This window comes from Pomacea canaliculata, linkage group LG4 (assembly GCF_003073045.1).
Source record: "Pomacea canaliculata isolate SZHN2017 linkage group LG4, ASM307304v1, whole genome shotgun sequence".
In the NCBI taxonomy this organism is placed as follows: Eukaryota; Metazoa; Mollusca; class Gastropoda; order Architaenioglossa; family Ampullariidae; genus Pomacea; species Pomacea canaliculata.
Window position 1 is genome coordinate 30,457,175 of NC_037593.1, and position 16,406 is coordinate 30,473,580.

A 16,406-nucleotide genomic window follows, 5' to 3' on the forward strand; every position below is an offset into this window, starting at 1 on the left:
TGGTGAATGCAGCAACATTAATTTCTCTTAATATCCATTACGTACAAGACACACTGGCCTTCTTGACTGTCTTTCAATTGCTAAATGAAATTTTGTTTGTGTACATGGTGAAGGGTGGGTGGAAGGGAGTTGTACTGTAGTCTGTAGCTTGCGCGGCTGTGAGCTTACAAACAACTTCTTTTTCTAACCTGTTTGCTTATTATATTATTACTGGTTCTACTAAAGGAGAAAGTTAATTTCTAAAAGGCAGTTAAACATTGGCTGTTTTAATGCTGCTTAGCAAGATGAGTGAAAGCTTGATGCGAGTCACCTTGGCCGACAAGGTATATTGGGATCAAAACTAGCCTTTGGGGGGTGGCAACTGGGGTAACCGTCCTTACCGGCCCGCAAAAAGAATATTAAAGCTTTGCCCACTCCCGGCCCCTAACGCCTATTGAACAAACGCCATTTGAAATGCTGGTCATTTACAAGAAAAGACATAAAACGACAAGAGCTAAGACTGAACTGTGCATTTAGTAATAAAAATCTGCTTCACAGATTGATCATAAAATAAACCAGCCCAACTCCGATAAGATAATGAAAATCGTGTTCATCATACGGAGTGGGCAAGAACTCCTACGTGAGAGTACTGTCCCCTGAGCAAGCTACTGTCTGCGTGTTGTTGCTGATGCTGCTGTTGATGCTACTGTTCATCAGTAGGCCACAGTGACTGATTATTTTAACGTGAACAGGATGCACAAAGTGGAAGGCTTATTGTAAGATTAGTGTTATCAACACTTTTACCTTTAATATGTGAGTAAACTATCACGTTGCCAGCGTTCATTAATCGGCATTATTAACTAAGTGTGAGTGTTGTTAGCATTCATTTATGAATTGAATTGGTGGTTAGAAATAATTCGTCACTTTAACTAAATGGCATCTTATGTAGAATATTACCTTTATCAACGCAATTGCTGCACGTCTCAAGTTACTGTTCAAGAAAGGGTCAGGATATTTGAAGCAGGGATGGGGTGGGGAGATGAATGGCGAGCTTCTGTTGATATAAATGCACCCACAATCGTTGGTAGATGATTACCATTGTACATCCTCATAATTTTATATTGTTTGTATTTCAGTACCAAGAGTTTATAATGAGTCACCAGAAATTGTGAAAATGTTGATAACATGATTCTGGGAATAAATAATACGTCTGTCACTTTACCGGTTGGGATATCCCAGTCCAGCGAAATTATCTTGCCGCGACAGTTGCAACAGCAGTTGGGCAGAGAGATTAAAAGCTTTCTACTGGAGGATTTACTGCCTTCTCGTCCCACAATGACAAGTGATGGTCATCACAAGACTTTCGATCTTTTACAAAGCAAAAGATACAGAACTTTACTACTGTGTTTGTTGATGACATACGATCACACAAACATTATAGACAGATACAAAATCACTAGTGAATGTATTGGCAGCAGAGAGCAAAGCATCTTCGGTAATAAGTGGGACATATTTAAAAGGGATAAGGATCACAGAACATTTAAAAAGGCTTTATTGTTTGCACAAAATATATCAGTGGTTTCTAAACATCATGTAATGACAGCGAAAACACAAAAAATTCATTCACACAAATACTTGCATAAAACTGCTGCGAAATTTAAGAGAAGACTTCTCAATCAACACATTCTGAATTATGTTTTTGACCATAACAGCACCAGAGATGCTTCAGGACTTGATAATGAGACGACAATGTCACCTTCCCAAATATACATCAGAGGAAAACGCTCCTTAGAACATCCAGTACGGAAGATTAAATATAAAAGCAGATTACCAGTTGTTTTAGAAGATGCTGCAACAATATCCAGAGCAAAATTAAACAGCACAAGAAATGTGAATAAAACTGAATTGGACTACCATTTTGCACAAAGGTTTTCGCAAAGTCACCCAAGCATGACCACCAGCCAAATGATAACTGCTGGTAAGTGATTTACATATAAGGGAGTGGTGTTGATTTATGTTTAGACTGCTTTAGCATCTATACATTCTTAAGGTGAGAACAATAATAAAAAACATTTTCATGCTTTCAACTTTTGTTACAATGATTGTGCAGCAAAAACAACCAAATCAAAATAACACTTGTAGTTTGTTTTACATAACCCCCCCCCCCAAAAAAAAAAAATATTAGGTCTACTGAAGTTACTACTACTGCTATTATTAATACACCCTTCATCTCTCCATTTTCCCCACCAACCATGTGAAATGCAGATAAAAATTATATATGTGCATTTTATAAGTAATCACATCTCATATTTTGTCATTCAAACTTTTTAGTTAATCTTAGCACACATATAAAACTCTATAATGCATCTGTTAAATACTACTTTAATTCTAGCATGGGTAGCATATTTATTGTTATCTTTCTGAACATGTATTTTACAATAGCTGGTTAAGATTTACCTGTTGTACATTTACGCTGAAGTTTTATAAATTATTTTCATGTTTTGATAAATGCAAGTCAAATTTAATAATCTCAGTAAATGTTATGAAGGTTTTGTAATCTTGTATTCTGATGATTCTTATAGTTTAAATCAGAGAAACTTATTTTAAAGAAACATTTACAAGATTTCAAAAGAAAAATCACAGTTAGGTGAGGAAAGATACTGATTTTCAGCTTTTTACTAGGTCCGCTAAAGCAGTATCTGGGTCTGGATGGAAATCCCTTCAATATGACACAGTTTAAGGAGATGCTAAAGAAGCAAGCCCTCATTCGTCATGTGTAAGTTTTAAGATTAACCTTTTACAGTTTATGTTTTTTCGCTTTACCACCAAGCAGACATGGTTTTTCGAATATGAACATCCAAGTACATACTGTAAAGGGTTATTTCACAAATAATTGAAAAAGTTAAACAGATGTCACACAAATTATAAATATATTCTATTTTGGACAAAAATGCATCCATCAGATGTTTGATGGTAGTTAGGAAAGTATTAATGGAAGTGTTGGCAGCTGAATGGTAGCAGAAGTCCTATACATGTAACCTGTGGAATTTCCAAAGTGGAAGTCAAAATCCTTGCTGCTACAGTTAAATTTCTTTTGAAATGAAAATAAGACCAGAAATTTCACACATAAGAGATAAAATGGTTCCATACTTCATCATTAGGTTAAACAAATTAAAACTCCATGCTGCTTTCTGATATCATATGTGAGAATGTCTGCAAATGCTTTGGATGTTTATTCATGTATGAGCCTTGACAGTCACCCTGTTGACGTTTTCTGTGGACCAAGAGATATGAAATAATTACACAAATACACAGTGAAATAATTTTGTACCTACCTACTTATTGAATGATATGTGTTTTTCAGTAACTAGGAGAGATTTTTCTTGCAGGTCACATGGTGCTGAAATGGCATACCTGTGTCTAGTCGGGCTTATAGTTGCTATGTTGTGGACAATCTGGTACTTAGGTGGATTTGCACGCTGTCATTATCAGCCAAAACACCATGTGTACTTTTCAGAGGAAGATAATTATCTATCTGTAAGAGGTGAGCTGCACCATGTTCAGAGTAATAAAACTTTCGTAAGCATGTACACATTTGACTGAGGTTTTTATTTTTTACAGAAATGTTTTGATCAGAAGGAACATTTAAATGGCCAGAAAAGAGTTAAAAGAGGCAATTTGCAGCATGTTAAGGGTACTTGACAATTTTATTTAAACATATAACAATTTGAGTATATTTTATGCAACCATTTCATCAGGAAAAGCACTTCAGTTGCCTACAAATTAAAGTTATAGAGGTTGATTAAAAAGCGTTCTGCATCACAAAAAACACTTTAATGGTCTACAAATTAAAAGTTATGGGGGTGATTTTAAAAAAATTAGTTCTGTGTGTAATTTATCTTTTCAAGCTGCCTTTGACAGTATTCTCATTAAAATAACATGTAGGCTCACCAAAGGATCATTACATGATGATAAGGATGATGAAAATAGAGAACTGATATAGAGCTGTGCCCTAACCAAAGTCAGACTAACAGCACATTACAAAACCTACTTACCCTTGAACTAACAGCAAAATGTCCCATGCACCAGCCTCTCTCTCTTCCCCAAAATACTTGCACACATTCCAGGCGCATGCTCACAGTTTGAGGAAAAGAGTCATATAAGCATATATATAGAGCTCTTTATAGGCACAAGAAACATACAATATAAATGAGTTTTTGTGTTCATGGAAATGGTGAAGAACAAGAGTCAGGCTGACAGGGTCCTACTGATAGTCTTTTTTCCTGTGTTGCAGAGGTGCTGGAAAAAAAGAGGCAGTACTTGCCAATGTTTAAAGGAAAACCAGAATGGGAGGATGTTCTAACGTGTAACCATAGAACTAATCCATGAAACTGGTTCCTTTCATGCGTATCTGATTTGTGCTACTTAAGTAGCAACTATAGATTTATTTCTTGTTGCATAGTAAAGTACCATTTATAATTTCAACATAAAATTAAATGATGTGTTATTAAATAACAGTGAAAGACATATTGCATTTACTTCAAAGCAACATCATATAATTTTACTTAGTGTAAGATTAGGAATTTTAATTCCTTGATATTTATGTTTAAACTCAAACAGTTCCTCCAATTTAAAGTTGCAATATGAGTATAAATGATTCATACTGTGCTCACACATTGCTGATCAAAAGTGCTGTTAATATGGCATGCAAGTGGTTGGTTTATTTCTTGCAGATTTATGCATCTTAGCACTGAAAACTATAAAGTGGTCAGCAGTTTTGTTCACAGGAGTACTTTGTGAAAATGCATTAATCTTGGGAGGTCTGCTGGAATAGTGTCCATATTTCTGTATAAGCTTTTCAACTGTTTCAAACTGGCACACTAAAGTGTTTAACATTTTTCTCCATGATGACATACATAGGTTTTGGAAATGTTTTGAGGTTTATGTTTTTTTTACACATTTGTGGATACATCAGCTGGATGTTGATACTGTGAAATTGGGAATATCTGTATTTTTTGCAATAAGCATCAAGGTCTGCGTCAGTAGAAAAGTGATAAAGATTTGTCTTTGGTCTTTAAAGTTTATTTCTAATATATATTAACACGTTTTAAATGGTGTACTGTTCTTATGGCATTTTTGTGACTTTAGTTGAGCATTTATTAGGATTCTGCTCAACTGGATATTGTTATTTAATCTAAAGCTACTATGCATATAAATAATTTGTTATTAATCTATAGCTTTAAATGAGATTGCAGTCAAATTATTAATTTATGTGATTTATTGTATTTATGATGATAATTTTAACAGTTGCTTTTTCTTAATTTTAAGGATGATATTGTCTGGCATTCTGGAAAAAACTAAGAAGGTAAGTGAAATGGGAAAATTAGTGCAAAAGAATTCCTAGCTGCATAATCTCACTGCCTTCCATGGTCTCACTCTGCATTTCTTATACATGGATTGATAGAGTGACAAATTTCTTTCTCTGCAAGGTATTGCTGACATCCCTTTCTTAAGTACATCTTATGTCTTTTTTACCATTACCTAGATGGTTGCATCAGTTAACACTTGTTAAAATCTAGTCAAAAAGAGCAGAATGTATTCAATGACTGAAAATGAAAATAAAGTGTTATGGCCGTTAGTGTGTCCTTAAAATCTAGAACTGGTGTGCCAGAACTGATCTCTTCATAAGGAAAGCACAATAAAAAGCAGCCATACATCAAAGCAGTTTCCTCAAATACTTTCAAAGACAGGTCATTATTTTTTTAATAAAGCATAAATTGACAGTTTTTAAAATTATTATTTTTATGTCAAATTTTCCAAATCTGTTTAAAAAAATTTAGCATAGAGAATTGAGTGTTAGCAGTTGTTTATATGGCTAAGAATTTTCATTTAATATTAAGCGCCACTCCAATATAATAGTGAATGAAAGAAAGACTAGTAGAAAATGGACACGGGTGCCATTTGTCATATCATTGTTATACATCGTGATACAGTTGGCCAGTTTATAAAAATGTGAGTTGCTTAGTGCCTTTGTTAGTGCAGGATTGTTTTTTGATAGCAGGCAAACACTAAGAAAGTGTCAGAAGTTGACATCCCATACATTTTCATTCACAAAATTTTTAAGAGAATCAATCTTCTTGTGCAATTTTGAGACACCGTCATTGTATTTCTTTTTATCTCTGTTACACTCAGAAAACTATTATCAGCCCCAGAATGGAATATTTCTGATGCAGTATTAGTTTGTGCCTGTAATAACAATGTGGGGAAAGAGCTTAAGTAAATATATTCCAGGCCTCAGCTACATAGTTACAGAACTTTTGTATTTTCAACTTTTGGCAAGAAGCTGCATAGTGTGTCATCTGTAAGCAATCATGGCTTTGCACATAACAAAGTTAACTTTCTATAGAGTTTGCACCACTAAATGCGAATGTCATCATAGTTACAGCTTACTTGCAACGATACACCTAACGAACTAAAACATAACAACTGCGCAAATCAGAGTTTATGTGTTTTAGAAGCAACTTTTTGTATCCATTTAGTGACACTGGGAAAGCCACCTTATAGACATAAAACACGCCTGTTCAAGCCAGAGTTTATTGGTGTGTACTTTTTTGTTGCACGTAATTTTGCAATTTTGGTAATGGCTTTAACTTTGTGTTTTTATGTAGTATGCCTACATATGAGTAATCTCTTTATGAGACATGAAATTCTATGCATTATAATTGGAATCCTTTTAATGTGATTCATTGTGATCTAAGACAGTATGTCTTTCATGAATAGCTGTGTTTTACAGGAGTTCTTTTAAAAATGTAACATTTGCTTATTTCATTTACCCTTTACAACTATTAGGCTTCATCCACCTGTTTATTTTTGAGATGATTGTTGGTATTGCTTTACCTGTCTTACAGTTGCTAAACTAATATAATGAAATATAGTCTTATTATTTGAGAGCAAATAGAGGATTTTATTCAATTTAACATGCATCTCAAGATGTCTGGAGATCTCTAAAGTGGTATAGCGAAGAGTAACTTTTTTTATACTGTGTTTGGAGTAATTTACGTCTGATGTATGAAAGCATCATTCCTTTGACACTACATGTAAGATTTTAAACAGCACAAATGACATAAAAAGAAGTTTTTCTGCTTCTTCTTAAATAATGGCAATAAAATGTTTAAGAAATATGAAACAAAGTTGTGCAACTTTATTCCCAAACATTAAAATTTAAATAATCTTAGCTTTAAACATAACAGACACTCTTTTCATGCTTTTATGTCTTTATGTGATTGCAATTCTCATGAAATACAAGAGCTATTATTTCCTATACAGGTAGTCTTTGTAAAATGGCTTTATGAAATTACATAAATAATAAATTTATTCATGATGTTGCTTCTTTTCTTGTGGGATATAAGGACATTGTTCAAATTTGAACAAATGTTTAATGCTTAAGTCAAAGAAGGAATAAAAAGATTGTTAACAAGCATAAATTTGGAGTCATGTATGTGTTCGTGTGCATGAAATCATGCGGAAAAAGCATTGCCAAAAGTATTTTTCTGACAAGCATTTAGCTGGCAATACAAAGACAAGTTCCTCATTAAACTACAGCAAAGGCCATTCAAAGAGATTTTATTATTCAAAGCATAATACTAATAAGCTAAAAATGTTTGTTGGAACATTTTGAGCTTTAACACACAATCTTTGCCATTTTCCATAGACTTTTAACAATATTTCAAAAAAGGTTTCTGCCAGTATCATATTTTGTAACCAGACAGAGCAGTATATATAAATTGTTATTTCTGTCCTCTGTATTTTATTTCTGCTTAACAATATGTTCTGGGCTGAAAAAAATCATAACAGTAAAATGCTGTACTATAATATTACACAATGTTGATATAAATCTCACTCCTATAATTCTGAAAAGTATCTTGGATCTTTCAAAGTAAAATCTCATTTTTTTAAACAGTTACAGGCAAATATGAGTTTAAAAAATCAGAAAAATGCTTGAATAATGTAGTGAACAACAAATGCAATCTTCATATATAATTATATGCCAAGAGTTTACATGTCCATACATCTAGTATGAATGTGATGAACATGCAGGTTTTTTTCAAGAGATGTCCAGCATGCATAAAAAAACCCAAGCACCAAGTAGAAATAACACTGAGTCATTCAAAGATTAAAAAAGAAAAAATGGAAAAAGTAGTAAATTTTGAATTATACATTCACTGCCACAATTTTATTTCAAACTAAGAAAATTATACATAATTATTGTTCTCAGTTTAATCTATTTCCTCCCAAAACAGGAGTAGAAAGTGCTCATCTTTCTAGAATGATCTATCATTCATCTATTAATTAGACTTTACATCAATTAAACATTCAAAAATTCTTGCAACACTTTCAAAACAGTATTTGTTAAAATAACTAAATATCATGGTGTTTCACAAATATATACTACACTAACAGATTAAACAAAAATCCCCAATTTTTGGAACTGTTTAATAATTTTGCACATTGATTCATAAAACATTGTCAGACTATTTCATGGAGTTCGTAGGACATCATCTTAGTTTATTTTTAGCAACAATATTACTGTCCGATGGGGGTAGATAGAACCAAAATCTGTACTTGTCTTCAATTTCAATTGAAAAATTTTTTCTTTTTTCTGCTTTAAACAAACTCCACAGTCACAGATCAATAAAATGAATGCACTGACTAGGCAGAGTTGCTGGCTAGCCAAGCAGACAATGCAGATATTTGCTCCTTGACGCTGGAGGCAGCTGTGCCTCCCTCAGCTGAGTACTGGTCTACAGAATGGCTGTAGTTCCAGACAGAAGCTACATCTTCCTCGAAAAGATTGCTGTTAAAAATATTATAATATTTAAATAATTTTTGGTATATAAAATAAATACTATTTGCATTGAAATATGAATGCACACAAACATAAATGTATTTGAAACATCACATCAGTATACACATCACAGTTTGTACATATCTATGAAAGTAATGTGAACAAAACTTTAAAATGCCACAAGGATACAACAAATCTATAAAAGAACATTTTGTTTTGTTTTATTAACCATTTTTTATATTTTTTTAACTAAAACCAGATGCGCAAAGTAATTATAAATCAGAACTTACTTGACTGTCTTCATGTCTTCTAAGGAAAGATCAGATAAAATGCAGCCTTTCTTCTCTGCCAATGCCACACATTCACCAGCAATGCTATGTGCATCTCTGAAAGGCTTCTGTAAAAGGATGATTTAAAAAAATATCTATATTTTAAGCTTTTAAATCACTTTATAGGCAAATTATTGACTCCTTTCTGGGCTATGAAGTATCTCAGATATGTAGCTGGCATACCTTTTGTCAATGAGTTTAGTATATTATGACTAATAAATCCTTTCTAAATGTGATCTGTAAAAGCTACTTGAAGTTATAACTTACCCCTTTTTTGACAAGGTAGTAAGCAAGGTCAGTGGCCAGCATGTCTGGACTCAGAGCTTCTTCCATGGCCTTACGATCAATCTGAAATATTGAAGAAAACACCAGTTAGATCTAAAACATAATATTTTTTTTTGGCTGCTCCAAACAAATCTTAGTACCTGCTTATGTTTTTGTTAATAAGAACTGGAATTTTACATGACACTGAAGCTGATTTACAGCATTTTAGAGATATCTGGGTACATTAGGGCTTATGAGTGAGATGAGAAATTCAGAAATGTCTTCAAGGCCTGTTACATCCAATCATGCTGACATCCAATGCAGGAAGAGAAATCATGATCCTATTCACCTTCAAGGTTGACAGAACCCCAGTGGCCACTTGAAGAACGCCCATCAGAGTGTCGTAAGTATCAAACATAGCCTCCTTGTCTTCCTGCAAAATGCAGACAACTTTCAAAATAGCGGAAGCAAGTAAAGCTTGTAAAAGCATATTTACCAAAATACTATTTTGCACAATAATGTTACAGCAGAATTTTAAACTGTAATAGCCACTAACTTTGCAAATAAAACAAAATTATGTTTTTGATATTTTAGTATCATAACTTTGAGATATTCACAAATAGGCCATTTTGCTGATTATCTGCATGTGAAGAAGACAGTACACTTTGACATGGTTTTACAGCAAAATACCCTACTAAAACAAACATGTTTTTTGAGACATACCTGTAGGTCCTTGTTGTATGTGCTGGGGATTCCCTTCAGCGACATCATGAATCCACAACACTGAAACATTCATATTCATATGCTTTAGAGAAAGCAGCTCCTGAAATTTGATCTGAGTTTTAGAAATCTGGGATGAACATCGTCTGACATAAAAAATGAACTACATCAGTCACTCATCCCTTGACTAGTACATCTTGGAGGACAGTCTTTGATAGCATGCCAAGTCTCATGGCCAAATCAGACCACAGACCACATGTAAGAAACTAGGTCACTAACTAGAAAAAAATCTATTCAAATGATAAGGTGAATATGAAAAACATGGTTATGCATAATAAAAATTAAACCTAAATTTGGAATTTTTTTTAAAAACACTTTTTAACCCCCTCTTCCCTTCAAAAATACATTGTAATTACTTACATTTCCATAGATTCGTCCTGATTTTCCCCTAATCAGCTCCAAACTGTCTGAGTTCTTTTTCTGCGGCATGAGGCTGCTCCCAGTGCTGAGAAATGAGAGCACCACCAACACTTTTTGTGTGCATGTGCATTCAATACATATATATATATCTCTCTGGTGAAAGGTACATGTATGTATCAAACCTGCCAATCAATGCATCAACTGATGATTCAGCCCTGAGGCAGGCATTCCTAATATCCTTCTGACAAGATATGTTCAGCACTATGTGGGAGCATGAAAAAATATGAGTGAAGCAGTGTGTGTGAATCTTTAGGCATTTCGCTCATCTGAATACAGCTAAAAAGAGCCCAAGCTTTGGGTTTTCTTCACTGGTGTTTCAGAACAGCACAATTCCCCACACATAACACAGATTTTATATGCATATCTATGCATAAATAATTGTCTCTGTGAAGCATTTAATATGACGTTTCTGTCCAACTGCCTTTTTGTATTTTAAAAGTAAATATTCAGCCCAAGAAATTCTTGTAATATAGGCTTCATGCTTAATACTGTAATTCCCAGTACAAATTTGCTGTCAGAAAAAGGCTTTGCATTAATTCATATGCACACTTCATAAATTTTTTTAAGCAGATACTACATTTGAGTGGCAGAAATTATTTATATTAATCATTAACTGTTCATAAAATTGGGTGCTCTAAAGAAAGTGTTTCCTACCCTAGATATGAACACCAAATAAAAGCTGCTTAAATTGCTTAAAAATTAAACTGCTCAGTTTAATGCAAACCAACAGAAAACAGACGGTAAAAAGTAATTTAATACCTATAGGCATCGGAGAGTGTGATAAATGCAAACTCCTTCGTGGAGTACAGGACAAGATCCTCAGCCCAGCGACTAAGATGTATACTCAATAAGGAAGCCCAAAAAAGAAACTCCACTAAACAGAAGAGATTCATACAGAACTAAATGTGACATTACCTGCTGAATAGAAACATTCTTAAATCCAGTAACTAGGAAAATTCTTACTCACAGAGCATGAGGCTTCATATTCAAATCATGAAATAAAATTTGATCACACAAGACAGATTGCTTAGGATATTTAGTAGCAACATACAGAATAGGCAGCAAAACAAATTATCTCTCACCAACAAAGTCCCTGTCACTGACTGCATCCAAACTATTTTGCGACACACTGCTCATTCCCAGTTCTAAATATAAAAAAAAAATTAAATGTGATTTTACTAAATGCATGTTTCAAAGTGATGCCTTTTTAAACATACAAATTTTTATAAAATTTAAAATATCTGTTAACTCAGCTAAATGTTTTCTCACTGGCATGCTATTTAAAAATTCTATGATTTTTCTGGAATTTATTTTCATATTTTCACACAATGTCTATGACAGTAATGTTAGCAAAACTTTAAAATGCCACCACCATACAACAAATATATAAAAAAAATTGTGTTTTATGTTATTAACCATTTTTTTCTAGTTAAAAAATCAGAAGTCAAGAACTTAAGCAGCTTGTTTTTCACTCAGATGTAGTTGTATCATTTAAAACTAACTAATTACCTTGTCTAAGGAACTGCCGGTCCACATTAAATGGATTTCCTGCCAAAGCACCACTGGTAAAAATAAGGGAAGAAAAACTTAACCATGCATTCTCCACTTCCAATAATAAAACACTGAGGAAGTAGATAGCTTAGTAGTTAGAGCAATGATGTCTGAATATTCTGCAAGATGTCATTGTCATATTTCACACTTTTTGAACACTTCTAAAGCACCTCTACTGCTAAATGGCACCTTATTTTTAGATATGCCATGTTGTCCTATACCTACAAAATGAAATTCTGGAAAATAAGCAGTTTATGGAACACAACACACCTGCCTAGTGGAAGAGTCAGAACTCTCTCTCGCAGCTGGTCAAGTCGCTGAACATCTCGATGAACCATCCAAGCATAACTAGCAAGAACAAAACAAGCCAAATGCTCTCTGTAAAGTCCAATAGTATTTCTTCTTTGATTATATCTTGCCTACTTAACTCTAAAATTAGATCAGTGATTGCAAGGAACAACATATTATCACAGTGTAGTATCACCATTTACAATTCATCTCCAGTTACAGCACCAAAGCACCAGCAGCCTTTTTTGTCAAGAATTAACATTTTGTTTTTGATGCCACAAAACAGCACCTGCCTAAGGTACAACACATGATGCAAGGTTTACAGAAATATTATAAAGTTAAGAATGATTAATCAAAACATCCCGTTCTCAGTACAGAAACACTTCAAATGGCATTTGTAGTTTGACACACAGTGTGTTCAGTATGAAGGAAATAACTGCCAGAACATCATGATCCTGACCTCATCAGCCAGTGGCTCCATCTGATCGGTTGTGCTCTCTGCAGATGGGTGTACCCAGGCATCAAAACATCTAGCTCACTAAGTTACACCACCAGAAAACAGAAAATAAAGAGTAACAGTAATAGTATCAACTTTAGTTTTGTGTGCATAAATATACATATCTTACACATTCTTCAGTCTCAGCAGCTTAGTCAACATGTATCTTGTTTCATTTAATGATAATAATGATTCCCCTAAAACCCAGAAGGAGACATGCTGGAAATATGTGTAATAAATATTTGAAATATGTTGAATGATCTGCTAAATAAACACCTAAAGATCTCATCTCTAAGAATTGGCTCTAAAACTTTATGAGTATCAGTACCAGTAAAGCATTATTAAAACCCATGTTTGGTTTCTGTTTATCACTCACGCTTCAGCTCTGCGACACATAACAGACAGCAGTGATACAAGATGTCCCCGCAATGAAAGTACTGCATCACCAAGCCACAGTCGCATGTCAGTTGCTACCTGATCATTTCGACTGCGACCTGTGTGCAGTTTACCTCCAACCACTCCCACAAGTTCCTTATGACAAAAGAGAAGCATTTCATTAAATGTAAAAAAAAGTGCATTTCATAAACTTGTTAATAAATCATAATGCACATTTTGAATGAATGATCTACAATTTAAAAAATACACTTAGTTTAAATAATATACTGAACAGGCAGGTGGTGAACGAGTAAGAAGTAACTTTACAAATGTATCTACATTAAAAAAACAAAACAAAACAAAACAAAACAAAACAAAACAAAATAAAAACTAGTTGAAAAAAAATATGAGTTGCAGGAACTTTGAATGCATATGAAATGCAGTCTCTAACAACTAACTTCCAATGGGTGAAAGGTCACAGGAAAACCATCTTTTTTTCTTTCTATAAACATCTAAAGATTTTCTGTCTCCTGACCTTCAGTCTGCGCTCATTTGCAGTATGAATATCTTCATCCTGAGGCTTGATTTCAAAGCATCCATTCATCCATTCCTCTTTGACCTGATAACAATATAATCAGATATTAGCAGATTATGATATAGGACATTGCATTTCACTCATATCAATGCCCTATGATTCAAAGACTGGCGATAGACATAAATCAAGCTTCAGACTACGGAAGGCAACAATAAGACCAAGTACAATGGAAAAAAAATGCTTCTTTCTACAATATACTCGCATAGGTAAAATAAATCACTGTACACATAACATGCATGACCACTTCCCTTTCTTTTATATTATATATATGTTATATAGTAAATAGCTAAAGCCACATAAGATAATACTCTCTTTATTTATATGAAATAATTGTAAATAATAGTTGCACTTAAAGTACCTTGTCAAGTCCCTGGATTATGGTTTGACACTCCTCTGCTGTCACTATTCCAACCTTCTGCAGTGATTTAACATATGCCTGGCTTCCCTGTTGTTTATACAAAAATAAAACTTACTAAATGCTAACTTATAATTCAGACATTTGATTATTAAAAAAAAAGTTTTTCTTCATATATTGTTCTCATAAATTTGGTAGAGAGTATATGAATCACAGAAAGACAAACACTTTCTTATTTGGTGACTTGAACATTTCTTGGATAATTAAAAAAACACACACACATTTGATAACTATATTTCTCTTTGACTTTCACATAAAGACTCAACTAATTAATAACAGCAATAAATACATTTAAAATACACTACTCTAGTAAGTTATTTCACATTGTATAAATGGAGAAATTTATCTCAAGAAAGAATATTGTTAATTAGAAGACATGCTGTCTTAAACAAACCTCAATATCTGCCTTCCACATACGCTTATCATAACCTATTGAGGCATTAAAAGCCTCCATTACAGGATCTGTGGCTCCAGTGAAACGACCACCCCATAATTTTCCTCCCTGCAAAGAGCATGTACAGTTATCCAGAGTTTGAGAAATGCATTCAAAGTGAAACTGGTTCTTTTTATTAAATCTAGATTTTCCAGTCTCACTTTCTACTGACCTGTTTCTAACAATTGTCATTCTGAGATTGACAGCAATAAAAATATATTAACAATGACAATAACAATGATGATTGAACTGTAAATCTGCCATAACACTTAATTGTGTTGCTAGTGAAAAAAAAAAAGAATCAAATGAATTGCTATGGAACAGATAGTCAGTCAATAAATCAATGATGTAAAATATGCAACAAAGAATTTACAAATATTAAGTTTCAAGTGATTTTTCTAACAAGAGATATTTATGTACATTTCAATTCCAGTAAAACTTAAAAGCTGTTAATGTTTACCTCTGCTCCTTTGCTTTCCATTCCTGCCTTGTTTTGGCCTCAAATTATGGAAACCAGCAGCACTCTCTGCATGCAATAAACAACTGTAAAAAGAAGAAAAACATAAAATATCATATTTTTTCATCATCATCATTGATATTGTCATCAAAACCATGTGCAATGGAAAAAATAAAGGGATGTTTCATACAGGCTTCTATAACCCTAAAAACAAATGAAACATATGTTCCTTTTACATCCTGCGTCACTGACTGCAAATAGCTAGTAATGAAAGGAATCATGGTATGGAAAAGCCAGGATCAGCCATAAAGCTGATTGATTTTATTGATTACTACAGAAACGTGCATGGTTAGCCTGGCCACTTCCTAAAGATGAGAGTGCCTGGCCAAATAAATGGTCTGAATGGCAAAAATTTTACTACAATATTACATTATATAATTTGTGTTCTCTATAGTTCAGTGCCAAACAGAAAATGTAAAATTTGTGGAGAATGTTACTTTGTGTTTGTCTAGGTGAATAAGTGAAAGAAATGCAGACATATGTGCATGTTGGTTGAGCTACACAGATAAGCAGAAGAGGGTCACGAAAGTGCTGTTTTAGGCTAAAGCTGTGAATCTGTGATATATATATATATGGCGATGCATAAATGCTTTATTTTCCTACACAACAAACAAAAGTTTTTAACAACCTGAACAATATAAAATGCACCCATCATGTCGCAGAATTTTGGGTAATGTTCTAAAAAAAAGAAGAAAAAAAAAGGTCTCAGACTATGCTGGGTATCGAACTCTACTCATCGTGCCCAGCGGCAATACACTGTAGTGTGGTCTAGCGTGATTAATGTTTAGTAATTCGCGGATGTGGACAAAATTAAATGAAATGTCTTATAATATAAATAACATCCTTGTAGGCTTAGGAATTTATCAATGTAACATACTCTAAATAAATAATTCTGATAAACTGAACATGCTGCAAAACACCTGCAGTCACTCGCAAGCGTCACACTCGTGGCCTTGACCCTTCAAAAGCATCTTTTAATGGTCTCGCAATTTTTTTTATATTAATATCAGCTAAAGGTAATTTCACCTCGATTCTTTCTCATGCAGCATACATATTGGTTTTATGGTGTATATCTGAATTGCGTGCACATTTTAGAACCCTTTTTTTTTTTTTCTTGTT

At 33.5% G+C, this 16,406-nt stretch overlaps 2 protein-coding genes across 8 annotated transcripts; one reads left to right on the top strand and one right to left on the bottom strand.

The window, feature by feature from the left end:
• Window positions 1–608: 608 nt before the first annotated feature.
• On the top strand, window positions 609–8,118 carry LOC112561039. 5 transcript variants are annotated; one of them, XM_025233182.1, is made up of 5 exons: window positions 609–792; window positions 1,116–1,957; window positions 2,662–2,755; window positions 3,369–3,523; window positions 4,274–8,118. In XM_025233182.1, the coding sequence occupies exons 2-5, from the start codon at window positions 1,165–1,167 to the stop codon at window positions 4,366–4,368; spliced, it is 1,137 nt and encodes a 378-aa protein (XP_025088967.1). In that variant the 5' UTR covers window positions 609–792; window positions 1,116–1,164; the 3' UTR covers window positions 4,369–8,118. The 5 variants fall into 5 exon arrangements, with proteins under 5 accessions (XP_025088967.1, XP_025088971.1, XP_025088968.1 ...); XM_025233186.1 differs by having other exon boundaries at window positions 1,692–1,957; XM_025233183.1 differs by having other exon boundaries at window positions 629–755.
• LOC112561037 (argininosuccinate lyase-like) lies at window positions 7,586–16,256 on the bottom strand. 3 transcript variants are annotated; one of them, XM_025233180.1, is made up of 17 exons: window positions 16,208–16,256; window positions 15,231–15,313; window positions 14,732–14,839; window positions 14,281–14,367; window positions 13,863–13,946; window positions 13,329–13,483; window positions 12,917–12,994; window positions 12,439–12,516; window positions 12,127–12,179; window positions 11,700–11,762; window positions 11,377–11,491; window positions 10,558–10,642; window positions 10,141–10,200; window positions 9,767–9,850; window positions 9,421–9,501; window positions 9,115–9,221; window positions 7,586–8,833 (listed from the first exon to the last, which is right to left on the bottom strand). In XM_025233180.1, exons 2-17 carry the CDS (start codon window positions 15,249–15,251, stop codon window positions 8,689–8,691), a joined length of 1,404 nt encoding a protein of 467 aa, XP_025088965.1. In that variant the 5' UTR covers window positions 15,252–15,313; window positions 16,208–16,256; the 3' UTR covers window positions 7,586–8,688. The 3 variants fall into 3 exon arrangements, with proteins under 3 accessions (XP_025088965.1, XP_025088964.1, XP_025088966.1); XM_025233179.1 differs by having other exon boundaries at window positions 16,165–16,250; XM_025233181.1 differs by lacking the exon at window positions 16,208–16,256 and adding an exon at window positions 15,916–15,949.
• Between the last annotated feature and the right edge of the window lie 150 nt (window positions 16,257–16,406).

What these genes read in the sequence shown, in the direction of transcription:
- LOC112561039 (XM_025233182.1), top strand. Translation starts at nt 1,165, where the DNA reads ATGATTCTGGGAATAAATAATACGTCTGTCACTTTACCGGTTGGGATA. An exon ending in CAGCCAAATGATAACTGCTG is followed by an intron (nt 1,958 to 2,661) that starts GTAAGTGATTTA and finishes GCTTTTTACTAG; the next exon opens with GTCCGCTAAAGCAGTATCTG. An exon ending in CAAGCCCTCATTCGTCATGT is followed by an intron (nt 2,756 to 3,368) that starts GTAAGTTTTAAG and finishes TTTTTCTTGCAG; the next exon opens with GTCACATGGTGCTGAAATGG.
- LOC112561037 (XM_025233180.1), bottom strand. Translation starts at nt 15,251, where the DNA reads ATGGAAAGCAAAGGAGCAGAG. An exon ending in ATGTGTCGCAGAGCTGAAGC is followed by an intron (nt 12,995 to 13,328) that starts GTGAGTGATAAA and finishes GGTGTAACTTAG; the next exon opens with TGAGCTAGATGTTTTGATGC. An exon ending in CATACAACAAGGACCTACAG is followed by an intron (nt 9,851 to 10,140) that starts GTATGTCTCAAA and finishes TGCATTTTGCAG; the next exon opens with GAAGACAAGGAGGCTATGTT.